This window comes from Eptesicus fuscus, chromosome 14, assembly GCF_027574615.1.
Source record: "Eptesicus fuscus isolate TK198812 chromosome 14, DD_ASM_mEF_20220401, whole genome shotgun sequence".
Classification (NCBI taxonomy): domain Eukaryota; kingdom Metazoa; phylum Chordata; class Mammalia; order Chiroptera; family Vespertilionidae; genus Eptesicus; species Eptesicus fuscus.
Window position 1 is genome coordinate 82,631,585 of NC_072486.1, and position 14,808 is coordinate 82,646,392.

At 47.8% G+C, this 14,808-nt stretch overlaps 1 protein-coding gene across 5 annotated transcripts in view; it reads left to right on the forward strand.

Annotated features, from left to right (window-relative positions):
• The first annotated feature begins 1,282 nt into the window (after nt 1-1,282).
• UBE3C (ubiquitin protein ligase E3C) overlaps nt 1,283-14,808 on the forward strand; it is a 114,535-nt gene continuing 101,009 nt past the window's right edge. For 2 of the 5 annotated variants that reach the window (XM_054726579.1, XM_054726580.1), the window contains exon 1: nt 1,284-1,698. In XM_054726579.1, the coding sequence (XP_054582554.1) occupies nt 1,633-1,698 (66 nt within the window). In that variant the 5' untranslated portion in view covers nt 1,284-1,632. Of the gene's footprint in view, nt 1,699-14,808 lie in introns of all 5 variants that reach the window. The other 3 variants (XM_008156445.3, XM_054726578.1, XM_054726581.1) reach the window with 2 other exon arrangements.

The following is a 14,808-nucleotide window of genomic DNA, read 5'->3' on the forward strand; positions in this document are numbered from 1 at the left end:
GTCCCATGTGAGTTTCTGTTATTTCCTGCCTAAGGGCTACATGTATATTTCTGTTTATCTTGCCTAAGATGTTTTCCCCAAAGCCTCAATAAAAGGGATGGCAGAGCCAGAGCAGTGGGTAGTTCTCCCACTAGAGGTGGACTACTGCCTGGCCCCCCATTTCGCCAAATTGAATTTCTTCAAGTCTCCTTTCATTTGTGTGCGGCCCTTCTCCAGAACTTGAACCCTGAACCGGAACCCTGGACCACGCGGGACGTGGAAAGGGATTCCTACAGTCGAAGGGTCTTTTTTAAGAAAAAGAAGAAAAAGAAGGAGGAGGAGGAGGAGGAAGAGGAGGAGGAGGAGGAGGAGGAGGAGGAGGAGGAGAAGAAGAAAGAAGAAGAATATGAGCAATAAAATGGCAATAAATACGTATCTATCAACAATTGAATTTTAAAATCAAAATAAATGAACAAGGAATCTAATGAACAAAATAAACAGATAAAATAGAACAAGAGGCATGGAAACATGGAACACACTGACGAATTTCAGAGGAAAGGGGAGAGGAGGGGCTGGAAGAGATTAACCAAAGAACTTATGGTATATGCATATATGCATAACCTTTGGACACAGACAATAGGGTTGTGAAGGCCTGGGGTGGGGCAGGTATTGGGTGGAGGGGAGCATTTGGGAGGGGGAAGATATCGGTAATATTCTCAACAATAAACATTTTAAAAATACCTTTTGGTTTCAGTCATGTGTATATAATACACATGCATGTGTCTATAACATACATTTGTATGAATTATGTGATATCTATTTGTATAACATATTTCTATACATATACGTGTCCATAATATATTTATAATGCATGTGCATGTGACATGTATATTTATGCATATGTGTGTACTAGTACATGATATCCATTTCTGTGCATGTGTGTGCATGTGATGTGCGTGTGTGTGTGTGTGTGTGTGTGTGTGTACACGAGTACGTTGCGGAGGCTAGCCAGGTCATGACGGGATGTGCACGCACGCCCTGCGGGCACCGAGTGTCCGATCCTCTTTTCTCAGGTGAGTCGTTGGGCACCTTCCGGGGCCCTCGGAGCCCGCTGGCTTCAAAGGGGCAGGGGCCCCGGCGCCCAGGAGCCAGGCCCCGCCCTCCGCCGGCGCCCCGCCCCCGGCCCTGCCCACAACGTAGGCCCCGCCCACGATCTACGCGCCTGGGTCCAAACCCAGGTCCCGGCGTCACGTTCCCACCCTCTGACGCGCCGTCCACGGCGGGCGCGCGCACGCTGTGGCGGCGTCGGGAGGGCGCCGCGGCGTCCATGGCGGGCACGCGCACGGCGGCAGCGACCGGCGGCCATCTTTCCTCCCGGCCGCTGCTCCGGGCGCGAGTGTGGGTCGGCTTCCCTGCGGCGCCCTCGGCCAGGGCCGGAGCCGCGGGGAGGCGTGGATGAGGGGGGCAGCGAGGCGGAGCCCCCGCAGTGTCACCGCCCCCCCGCGAGGACAGGCCCGGCGGGCAGACACCGGGGTGGGCCCGAGGCCGCCCCGGCGCGGCCCGTCCTCCCCGCCGGGACCCTCCCGGGCGCTCCCGCCGCCCGCCCGGCCGTCGCTTTCCGGCCCGGGCCTCCCGATGGGCTAGGCTGTAACCATGTTCAGCTTTGAAGGGGACTTCAAAACGAGGCCCAAGGTGTCCCTCGGAGGCGCGAGCAGGAAGGTAAGCGCGACCGGTGCCCGTGGCGGCCGGGCCTCGGGGGCGGGGGCCGAGGATCGGGGTGCTGGGTCACCTGCCCGCCGCCCGAGCGGGTGTGGCGGGGCCGCGGTCGCCGGGGAAGCCCGCTCGCCGCGTCCAGACCCCGCAGGGAGGCGGGAGGCGCGCCGCCGCCTCGGGTCCGGAGCGGAGGACACAGTGTTTCTTCTTCGGAACCGGCTGCGCTACTTGGTCCCCCGCCGCGGGCAGCCTTCCTTCCGCTGCGCGAGCGGGCTTTCCTGCTGCGGAATTGGACCGGCTGCGTTCGTCCGCGTCCCCGGCCTCGGATTGCGGCAGCCCGGCTGGTCGGCCGCGTGTTCGAGGGCGAGGCGGGGGAAGTTGTGCCCTCCCAGCCTCCGGAATCGTATTTCTGGAGAGAACCTAGGGCTTTGTACCACGATTCGTACCGTCGTTGCGAACAGGGGGCACAGACTGGAAACTGCACTTACACGGCGCGCCCGCACAGGTCCCGCGCAGAGCCCAGGGCCCTTGCCCGTGTGGGCCGGTGACCTGCACCATGGACAGGTGTGCCCTGGCAGCCCCGCGCTGGGCCTGACCCGGCTTTATCACCAGGTAACATCTCTGCTCCGAGGAGAGGAGCTGCGGCACGGCTCGCCTCTTGCTGTGCAAACAATTGCCCTTTTCTACTACTTTCTACGGAGGCTTAGAGCTGACGTCACTCAGGGTCACCACATGCCCCTCTGTGTCCGGGTGGACCTGAGGAGGGTGGGGAGAGGGCAGGGGAGGCCTCTTAGGTGTGGGCAGAACTCTGCAGCAAGGCTGACGTCTGGTGCACCCGGTACACCCACGTTGGTCAGTCATTGGCAGCAGGCTCCCCTGGGTGAGGGTGCCACCCGCCGGCCCCTCAGCTGGGGGCCAGTCCCCTGAGAAGGTAGCAGTGACCTGCTGTTCTGGGGCGTGGGTGCACTGGCTCCTGGAGGCATCTGAAGGAGTAGGTTCAGCTTGAAGGATTTTACCTGTGAACACACCTGTGTGGCCACCACTCCTCCCAGCGTTCCCAGGCTCCCTCCTGCCCCCTTCCCTGCCATGCTTTTCCCCAGCGATAACTGTAGTCCCACCTCTGTTACCACAGATTAGTTTTCCCTGTTGAATGACCTGTGAATGGAGTCTCATACAGTTTGCCATTTTGTTGGATCTGGCATCTTTGGCTCACTCCCGAGTTCTGAGAGGTGGAATCACCCATCTGGTTTTATCCTGTTGTGTGACACAGTTGATCCACTCTTTTTTTTTTAATCCTCACTGGAGGATATTTTTTCTATTGCTTTTTAGCAAGTGGGAGGGAGCGGGGGGGCGGGGAGGTGAGGAGGGAGAAAGAGAAAAACCCATGTGAGAGAGAAAAGAGAAACACCAGTGTGAGAGAGACACATGGATTGGTTGCCTCCCGCATGAGTGCCTACCAGGGCAGGATCAAATCTGCAACCCAGGTACGTTCCCTTGACCTGAAATCTAACCTGTGCGCTGGCTGACACTAACCACTGAGCACACTGGCCAGGGCGACCATTCTCTACAGGCATTTGTGTGTGGGTCTTCTCTTCGGGTGGACGCACTGAGATGCCGGTCGTACGTTCCACGTGGGCATCACCCTGGGCACACTCCACTTTCCCTTTCGGGCCACACCTGCCAGGTGAGGTGTCAGTGCCTCCACCTCTTGCTAACAGTACTGTCAGCCCCTTTAATTCTGGAAATTCGGGTGTGGATATAGTTTCATTGTAGTTTCGATTTTGCTTCTTGATATTGAACACCTACCTACACAATGCTTATTCTCCTTAATTCTCTTTGGCTGAATTACGGCCTTTCCCTTATCTAAAAGACAAAAGTTACAATGATCTTTCCCCCATGTGTTAAATTAGTTGACATTGTCCCTTTTTTCTTGAGCTTAGTGGGAAACCTTTTGAATAAATACATACTTCCCCTCCCCCAATATAAATGAGCATTTTTAGTGGTTATTTCTAAAGGCTCTGTAGGATCTGAAACTATAAGGAAACGTCATGCCCTCATTATTATTTTATTTTATTTTTTATTGATTTCAGAGCGGAAGGGAGAGGGAGAGAGAGATAGAAACATCAATGATGAGAGAGAATCATGGATCGGCTGCCTCCTGCACACCCCACATGGGATCGAGCCCACAACCTGGGCAAACGTCCTGACTGGGAATCACGTGACCTCCTGGTTCATAGCACTTAACCATTGAGCCATGCTGGTTGGGCAGGAGCTTAGCTTGAAGGACCAGTAGGATTGGTAGGGGTAGGTTAGGGACAGGAAGAGGTGTCCCGCAGGTGGGAGGGTGTGAATGGACTTGGTATTCACCTGGCTCTGTTGTCTGTGGGTCACACAGGCTTCCGCTTTTTAACATTCTGAGATCTGATGCATGGTGGTGGCATGCCATGGTTTACTGGCAGAGGGTTCCCCTTTTTGGTGGTGTATAGAAGATGTTGGGGTCATTTGATTACAAGTATAGGAATCCACCGAAACTGTCTTAGTAGACAAAAGAATATGGAAGGACAGGACATACCTCACAGAATGGAAGGACAGAAACATATCCAAAGTCAGCAGCACCAAGGTGGTTACCTCTCCCCCTCCGTTGTGCCATCTCCTGCCTTCTTGGCTTTCTGCAGACTGGCTTTCTCCTTTCATCTGCAAATGATCTTGGCGAGTATGATTTCCTAGTTCAGTTGTCAACTGAGACAGTTGGATCTGAGTCCCAATTCTTAGGAGAGGGAATCTGATTAGTCTGGGCAGGAGCTGGAGCTGTTGGTACAGACAGAGCAGTCTATATGTGGGAGGAGTGGGGAGTTCATGCTCCAAAAGGGGGAGTGGTTGCTGAATGAAGGTCTAGGCCAGTGATGGCGAACCTATGACACGCGTGTCAGCACTGACACGCGTAGCCATTTCTGATGACACGCGGCCGCTGAAGCGGCCGCATGCCGAGGATGAAACATTTGCTGCTCCTGAGGATGAAACATTTGTGAAATAATGTTTTTTCCTCAAAGTGACACACTACCCGAGTTATGCTCAGTTTTTGGCGAAGTTTGACACACCAAGCTCAAAGGGTTGCCCATCACTGGTCTAGGTTCTTCTGGACATAGATGGGTGTACCACAGGCTGTTGACTGTGCCTGTGTGCTTGTGCATGTGTGCCTGTGCGTGTGTGGCTGTGCATGACGGGAGAAATCTGGGATAGACATGGAGATTTGGGATTTAGCAACAGATGGGTAGCTTAGAACCAAATCACCGAGGGAGAAGGCAACATTTAATGTGAGGGGAATACTTAGGAAAGAATCACGTGGGGTGGAGTGGGGTGGGGTGACCACAGAGCCAAGTGCTGCAGGGACGCAGTGAGGAATACTAACCAATACTTGGTGACTTTGTAGGGAGCTATTGCAGGGTGGTAGGAGCTAGAAGTCAGATCACAGCACATCGAGGATGAATGGAAGTCAGGGTCTAAGCAAGGCTTTTGTTTTTTGGGGAAATTTAAGCAAGTTTAGAGGAGGGAGGGTTTCAGGCTGTCAGGGCCTAATGGAAGCAACTGGGAAGAATCCAGGGAGAAGAAGAGGGACATATTTTTAGATATAAAGGAAAGAAATGGATGTGGACACAGGAGAGTTTATAGATAGGAAGGAAAGTAAATTCCTTCTCCAGCTTTCCAGATAGTTGAGGTGAACGTGGCAGTAGAATTAATATTTCTTTAATATTTTTAAAGAAATTAATAGACATCACTTTTTAGAGCTTTCTTAGGTGTATAGAAAATCAAGCAGATGGAACAGAGTTCCTCATTCCCCCTTCCCTCCACCTCACATTTCTCCTGTGATTAGCATCTTGAATAGTGTGGTTCATTTGTTACAGTTGGTGAGCCAATATCGATACATGAAGGCTCGCTGTTGGTGCTGTACTTTCTGTGGGTTTGATGAATGCATAGTGATGTGTGTCCAGTGCTACAGTGTCAGACAGAGGAGCTCCCTGAAAGCCCTCTGCCATTTACCTGCACATCCTCCATCTTACCTCTACTCCCACTGTAATTAACTCAAAGGAAAGGGTTTTGCCTAAATATTCTTTGAATTGTCTAGAACTTTTAGTGTCATGTCAGTGCTTGAGAGTGGGAAATACTAACTTGAAGCAGATGTAAAACTGATCATTTGTTTACATTGTTAAGTGGAGGAAATTGCTAATGACAGTAACCCAAATAGATGAAACAGTGGAAACCTCATAGCTGTTTTATTTTAAATCAAGATGTCAGTAAACATGCTACAGTTCTTTATTATAAATGGTTAGCAGTTAATTTGAGCATTTGATTTTATAGAAATTGTCATGTTGTGTAAATTTACTTCAACATATACTCATTTTTTACCATAATTTTTTTTATTCTGGTGGCTAATGAAATCTAATCTTCCTATCTAATTTAAACTACATATGACTTACTTTTCTAAAAACTTCTTTTTGTTACCACTAAGTTTATTTGCATGAAGAAAGCATTTTTCCCCATATAAGAACACCTCTGTTACGGTATTTGTGAAGTTTGGTCATATTTAATTTTCAGAGGAGGTAAGATAATGTGTCTAAAGCTCAACTACCAAATAGAGAGGTTTGCTGTCATTTACAGTTGTTTACATATTGATGAATAAATAGGTTTAGAGCCGCAACTGTGGAGGTGAGAGATTAGCATGGAAAGGACGAGGGTGCTCTGAGAACAATAGGCTTAGTCATCCAAAACACTTTCAAAGTGGTCTCTGACTGCTCCTAGAACCCCTAACTTTTCTAGGTTTGTAGAACTTAAAAGGTAGAAGATGTTTGCAAATCCTATCTAATAAAGAGGGAATTTGCTAATTGACCCTCACGCCATTGCAAGGACTGCGGCGCCCACAGCCAATAAGGAGGGAATATGCTAATTGACTGCCCCGCCCTCAAAGATGGCGGTGCCCACAACCACAAGATGGCGGCGCCCAGTCCCCCCAGCCCTGCCAGGGCAGCAGGCGTGCAGCAAGGCTAGGCCCGCCCCCAGGTGGGCCAGGCCGCTCTATGCGCCTGCCTCCGGAGTCTCCCGATCCCCTCATCCTTGGGCTGCCCAGGAACGGCCCGAGGCGCAGGCAAGCCTCGGATGGTGGTTGCCCAGCCGACTCCTGAGGCGCAGGAAGCTCAGATCTCGGGTAGCGGCTGCCCAGCCGCCTGAGGCTCAGGTAACCAGGGCCGGCCGAGGCTTGCATTGCTGGCAGTGGCAGCAGCAGAGGTGTGATGAGGCATTGCCTTCCCCTGATCGTCAGGTCGCCTCCCGCCCCTGAGGGCTCCTGGACTGTGAGGGGGGCAGGCTGAGCTGAGGGACCCCCCCCCTCCAGTGCATGAATTTTCATGCACTGGGCCTCTAGTATAATAATTTGAAACAAAAAACTTAAGAATCAAAGTCTAAGTGTGCTTGTTCCTGACACCTATTATTCTTTTCCTCCCAGCCACTCAATTATGAACTCACTAGGGGCCCAGTGCACAAATTCATGCACCTTGAAAGGAACTGTGGGCTGTGAGGCTGTGGTGGGCAGAGGTGTGGGTCTCGGCCCATCCTCTGCACCCCCGCTCAGCCCCTCCTGCCGTGGCCCCTGGTCCCCTGTCTGCTGGCAGCCCCCCTCCTGCCACTGCTGCTCCTACGCGCTAACAGCACTGGCCCCGCTCGCACCCGCTGATGGTGCGGAGCGATTGGGACCCGCGCCAGCAGTGGGTGTGAGAGGTGGCTGCTGCCCCAATTGCCCCTCAGGATCGGGGAGGTGGAGAAGCCCTCAGGGGCAATTGGGGCCAGCAGCTGCTGCTCACAACCGCTGATGGCACTGAGCGAGTGGGGCCGGCGCCAGCAGCAGGTGCCAACGCCCTGCCAGACCGCAGCGCACGGGAGCAAAGGATTTTCAGTAACCAACCACCAGAGGCGCGCCCTGGTGACAGCGAACGGTGCTCTGCCTCGGTCTGGTGGCCCGCTCACCTGCTCCACCATCCTGCCGCGGCCAATGCCCGCCATGTTTCATGCTCTGCGGCCTGCTGCTGACACCCGCCATGTTCTGTGCAAGCCCCCTGGTGTCAGCACACGTCATAGCGACCGGTTGTTCTGTTGCTCTGCTGTTTGGTCTATTTGCATATAAGGTTTTTGTAATAGAATATAGATTCTTGGTTATATTGAGATTTTTTTAAATTTATGTTTTCATGTAGCTTCATTAGTTTTATATTCTAAACAAGTGAGAAAGTATTACATGTACATGGGTAATAACTCAAGCAGTAGAAAATACAGATTCAAGTACAATAATACAAGTCTCCCTGCCTTTCGCCCTACTAGGACCCTCTCACCCCAGTCCTCTTTAGTCGGACTGTTACCTGGTTCACTGTCCTCACAGAGCTGTTTTCTGCACATAGACTCCACTTTATATTTAGTGTGCTCCTCTGGTTAAACACACGATGGCGCATGTTCTTCTCGCCTTCCCCTGGAGAAGACCTACTGGAGATAGTCCCAGGTCCACACACGTCTGCTGCATTCTCGTAAGGAGCTGCGTGACACTCCATGTAAAGAATGAATGTCTCATAGCTCATTTAGTTGTCATGTCTTCGGTGGCCATTTAGATGGTTTCGGTGCTTTGCTAATTTAAACAGCATTGCAGTGGATGTCCTTGTCATGTGTCTATCATGTGAATTTGGATTTCTAGAAGTGCAGGTCAGTGGCTGTGTACATGTTGAATTTTTGTAGATGTTTCCAGATTGCCCGTTAAGGGTTATGTCAGTGCATGGGCATAGCTGCTGTCCTCTATCTGCACCTCACAGCCTGTCTTGAGGTGTCGTTTGCCGATTGCATAGGTAAAAAAGCCAATTTCACTGTGTTATATGGCATTTTTTCCAAAAATGAGTAAAATTAATTTTCTATGTTTAAGTGATATTTTTGTTTATTTCCTATGTACTATTTATAACTTTTGCTAATTTTTCTATTTGATTGTTAATCTTTTAAAATTATTGAGCTTTTACAAATGTTCATTTTGCAGTGTTACAAATATTTATTTCCACTTTGTCACTTTTTTAAACCTTGGTTATGGTATTTTTCTGTGCAGAAAGTTTTAATTCTATGTGGTCAAATTTGTCATTCTTAAGTAACTTAAGAGCTTAAATAACTTAATGACAGTAACATAGACTTAATGTGTGATGTCTTTCTTAGAAAGTCTTCTTCCTTGTTGAGATTTTTTTAATTCCCACATTATCTTCCCATATTTTTGGTGTTGTGTCTGCATATAAATCTTAGGTTCATTAGGAAGCTATTTTGATGTGAAGACTAGGTATACGATGTCATTTGTTTAAGCTACTCAGTTGCCCAACACTATTGAGTAATACACTTTTCTCTATAGATTTCTATTTCTTATCTCCGTTTCTGTTTGCACCTCCCTGGAGATCTCTGACATTGACTGCCTACTCATGCAGAGTATTGTGTGTGATGATTTAGTGGTATATGAAGGAACAGCTTTAGAAATTAGTAGTATTTATTTCAGTGTCAATAGAAGCCTAACTAGGATATCACATGTGTGATTTCCCTGAGATGCTTGTTCATGGTGAGGTTAGCTAGGGAGCTCTGTGGTGAGCCAGGTGCAGGCATGTGTGTACGGCACAGCACGGGCTGTGTGTGGAGCCCTGCTCCGTACGGCCAGTGTGGGTCCTCCATGCTGACTGACTCTCCTGTGTGGTGGTGTAGGTTTGGTGGTTCATTTTTACTAGCAGCATGGCAGCATTTCACTTTCAGAAGGTGACAGCTATTTGCTAGTGTGCGCCATGTGTAGGTATTCGTAATTTCGAATTAGGATCATGCCTCTGCCTTTATTTTTTCTGAGCCTTTAAAGAACTTAGTTTCAAATGGGGCTTTTCAGAAATAAATGTATTATGTTTTGTTGTAATCAGAGTTTATTTTTTAATTTGGTGAATTTAAAATGTAACAGTGCACTTTTGTCCTCACTGTGTTTATTTTCAGGAGTATGTGCTTTCTACTTTGTCAGTGTTACAGGCTTTATATTTAGTGTAGCGAGCGATGCAAGGTTTCCTCTTGAGATGAATATAATTAAGTTGAAAAGGAGTCTTTTGTCAAGATAGAAGTTTTCTATCCTTTGCCTCTATCTAGTGGTGGTGCCGGATGGCCCTGTGCCTTTCTCCTGGTGAGATTCGCCTGGTCGTGTGGTTGGTGTCTGCTGGGTTGCTCCTGTCTTTCCCTTGGTGGTTGCTAAGTGTCTTGAGGAAGATACTCAGAGATCAGGAAGCTCTTGTTTTTGCTCAGGCTTGGCCTGCTAGCGTTAGCACAGGACAGTAGGCTGTTTGCCTGTTTCCTCTACATTCATTAACTGAATAAATTCTCAGGAAGAGGTTTTTCTTTTCTCCTATGTGTATTTGATTGTTTGTGTAACTGGAGTCATGGATATATGTTTTACTGTATGATTAAAATTCAGAGCTATCACTAATAATTGTGAGAGAATATCGGAAAAATCCAAATCGGGGACAGAGTCCAGGATGTGAAAGACAGAGATAGAGTTCCAGATTGGTGGGAATTAAGGAGAAAGAGTAAGTCCAGCGAGGGTCTGGATGGGATCCTAGAACACGTAGAAATCACCAATGGGAAATTGGTGAATTTCTAACAACGTCTGTAGTGTAGTTAGTAATACTGTACCAGTGTTAATTTCTTATTTTTGCTAATTTTACTCCAGTTATGGAAGGGGAGTGGGTAAAAGATAGAAGGGATAAGGGAAGGCTTGTGATCATTCTGCAAATTTTTTTTTTCTAAAATTAAAAATAAAAGTTTCAAAAATCAGTTTAAAGAAAAGTTTCAAAAGTCAGTGGTACAGATAGTACAGGTATGGTAGACCTTGTGGAGGTGGCAAAGGGCCACCTGTGAGACACAGGCGGAGGAGGAGGAGGAGGGAGGTCTCCATGCCCAGGAGTCACCTTCCTTCTCTCTTCCTCCCTCTCCAGGGGCCTTAAGGTAAGGGGTCCTCCCTGACCTTCCACCCTCTGGGCCCTCATTGCTGCATGAAGTGTAGCGCATGTGGCTTTTGTTCCCACTGGTTTCTGCTATAACTGACTCGAGGCTTATGTTATAGATCACTGGGCTTCAAACTCAAATTCCTGAGAAAGTCTAGTATTCAATTAGAATTCAATTAAGCTTTTTGATACTTAGTACCTATTTTGATTTGAAAATATTGCAGTGGTATGGTTACTCCTTCTATTAGACTATTTTGTTTTACTTAAGGGAAATGTTCATTCACTCACTGTGTAAATGTTTATTGAACACCTGTATGTGCCAGACATTGAAGCAGATGACAGGGATGTGGTAGTGCGAAGCTCATGAGCTCTGAACTTTTAGATTAGTGATGATTAAGCTCAAATGTGTGTGGAAGTAAATTTAGTGACTTTTGCCAGCATGTACCTTTTTTTAAGGTAAAGTGTTGGTTTATTTAATTTCCGATATTAAGTATGTTTTTTGTAATTATAACTGTACTAGTGGCCTGGTGCACGAAATTCGTGCATAGGAGGGGTTGTCCCTCAGCCCAGCCTGCACCATCTCCAATCTGGGACCCTTCGAGGGATGTCCGACAGTGGGATCGGGCCTAAACGGGCAGTCGGACATCCCTCTCACAATCCAGGACTGCTGGCTCCCAATTGCTCGCCTGTCTGCCTTCCTGATTGCCCCTAACCGCTTCTTTTTGCCAGCCTGATCACCCCCTAACCACTCCCCTGCCAGCCTGATTGATGCCTAACTGCTCCCCTGCCAGTCTGTTTGCCCCTAACTGCCCTCCCCTGCAGGCCTGGTCCCCCCCAACTGTTCTCCCCTGCAGGCCTGGGTCCCCCCCAACTGCCCTTCCCTGCAGGCCCGGTCACCCCCAACTTCCCTCCTCTGCCGGCCTGGTCACCTCTAACTGCCCTCCCCTGCAGGCTTGATCGCCCCCAACAGCCCTTGCAGGCCTGGTCCTTCTCAACTGCCCTCCCCTGCTGGCCATCTTGTGTCCAAATGGGGGCAACCATCTTGTGTGTTGGAGTGATGGTCAATTTGCATATTACTCTTTTATTAGATAGGATACTGTTTTAGGAAATCTGAGGTTTTTAGTTATGATCAAATGATGAAAACACATTAAATCTGGACAGATGGAAATAGAAGGAAAATAAATCCTATGTAATAAAAGCATAATATGGTAAGTGTCCGACTGATTGTTCAACATTCAGTCAACTGCTCGACCAGTCGCTATTGATGCGCACTAACCACCAGGGGGCAGACACTCCAACCGGTAGGTTAGCTTGCTGCTGGGGTCTGGCCCATCAGGACTAGGCGAAAGGGCTGGACACGCCCTGGAGCCCTCCCACGGTCCCTCCCTAGCCAGCCGGCCCCCATCGGCCCCCATCGGGACTGGGCAAGATGGCCCCAGTTGCCGGCCAGGCCGAGGGTCCCCACCCATGCACGACTTTGTGCACCGGGCCTCTAGTTGTTGATGTAAACATAACAACCAGTTCTATTCATAAATAAATATAATGACCAGAAATATGACACTCTTTATCTGTAAGCTTTCCATAGTTCTGAACATCATAACTTTGTACTTTTTACTCTAGATTTCCTATTTCCCTCCTTTTTCTTTCTTTCTTTCTTTTAAAAATATATTTTTATTGATTTCAGAGAGGAAGGATGGTGAGAGATAGAAACATCTGGAGAGAGAATCATTGATTGGCTGCCTTCTGCATGCCCCCCACTGAGGATCGAGCCCACAGCCCTAGGAATCAAACGTACCCTGACCTCCTGTTTCATGGGTCAACACTCAAACCACTGAGCGACACTGGCCGGACTCAATGTATAATTTTTTAAAAAATATATTTTATTGATTTATACAGAGAGGAAGGGAGAGGGATAGAGAGTTAGCAACATCGATGAGAGAGAAACATCGATCAGCTGCCTCCTGCACATGCCCCACTGGGCATGTGCCCGCAACCAAGGTACATGCCCTTGACCGGAATCAAACCTGGGACCCTTCAGTCCGCAGGCGGACACTCTATCCACTGAGCCAAACCGGTTACGGCTCAATGTATAATTTTAAATTAGTAATTACTTGCTTTCCAACAGTCTTTTAATAGGGTATGTTTTGTTAAAAAGTTTAAGTGTACTAATTTTTCTCATAATTCATCTATAATATCTTGGACCTTTGACTTTATTTTGTATTAAATTTACAAAAATAAAATGTCTATGCTCTATAGTCTGGAACAGTTCTGGGGAGGGGAAGCTTTTTTTTTTTTTAAAATATTTTTATTGATTTCAGAGAGGAAGGGAAAGGGAGAGGGAGAGAGAGATAGAAATATCAATGATGAGCCCTAGCTGGTTTGGCTCAGTGGATAGAGCGTAGGCATGCAGACTTAAGGGTCCTGGGTTTGATTACGGTCAAGGGCACATGCCCGGGTTGCGGGCTCAATCCCCAGTGGGGGGTGTTCAGGAAGCTGCCAAACAGTGATTCTCTCTCACCATTGATGTTTCTTTCTATCTCTTCCTCCCTCTCCCTTCCTCTCTGAATTAAATAAAAATATATTGTAAAAAATAAGAAATATCAATGATGAGAGAGAATCATTGATCAGCTGCCTCCTGCATGCCCCCTACTGGGAATTGACCCTGCAACCAGGCATGTGCCCTGACCAGGAATCCAACCATGACCTCCAGGTTCATATACACTGAGTGGCCAGATTATTATGACCACCCCATCAGTACTTCATTAGGCCACCTTTTGCCTTCAATACTGCGGCAATTCTTCTTGGCATTGACTCCACGAGATATTGAAAGGTGATGCGAGGAATCTGACACCATGTCTGATGAATGGCACTGTCCAGTTCTGTGAGATTTGGTGGTTGTGGAACCAGCTGCCTGATGGCTCTTTTAACTTCGTCCCACAAATGCTCAGTTGGATTGAGATCTGGTGATTGTGGGGGCCACCTAAGCAAGGTGAAGTCTCCCTCATGTTCTTGAAACCACTCCTGCACAATACGAGCACCGTGGCATGGCGCATTGTCTTGTTGGAAGAAGCCATCTCCATTGGGATATGCCATCAACATGATAGGATGAACTTGATCAGCAACGATACTTAGGTATGTTGTGCTATTCAGACAGTGTTCCACACGAATTAAAGGGCCCAAATCATGCCAGGAAAACATGCCCCAAACCATAACACTGCCCCCACCAGCTTGAAGGGTTATACTCATGCACGTGGGGTGCATGCTTTCATGCTGTTTCCGCGAAATTCTCACTCTGCCATCTGCATGATGCAACTGGAAGTGTGATTCATCGGACCACATGACTTTTTTCCAATGCTCAACTGTCCAATCCTTGTGTTCCTGTGTAAATTAGAGACGTTTTATCTTGGTAACTGCAGACAGCAAAGGTGTTCGAACAGGCCTTTGGCTTCCATATCCCATACAATGCAGTGTACGGCTAATTTGCCTACAAACGTCAGGTGGTCAGAATAATCTGGCCACTCAGTGTATTTTAATTATGATGTGTCTGGGTGTGGTCCTGTTTTGGTTCTACTTGCTTGGGGTTCTCTGTGCCTCCTGAACTTATGTGACTTTTTCCTTTACCAGGTTAGGAAGTTTTCTGCCATCATTTCTTCAAGCACCTTCTCTGTCCCTTTCTGCCTCTTCTGGCACACCTGCTATTCTAATGTTGTGTTCACTAGCTGTCCTCTTATTTTTTAATTGTTTTTTCTTTTTTATTCTCTGATTGATTTTTTTTTTTTGCAAGGAAAACGAATTTAAACATGATAATGTTACATGCAGTAAACACCAGTTATTCAAGAAAAATGATCTCATAATATTACATGCAATAAACATCATTATTTCAAGAAAAAAAGGATTTTAAGTATAACTGTACTAACATGGTATGATATAACAAAAGTTGTAGGAAATATTACAAATCTGCAAATAACAGGATTACTTCTACTATATTCTAGAATATTTTCCCCTCTCTGGCTCTATTTTAGTTCATCAGTTTATGTTGTTCATTATATTTCACAAATGAGATCATATGATATTTATTTTTCTCCGACTG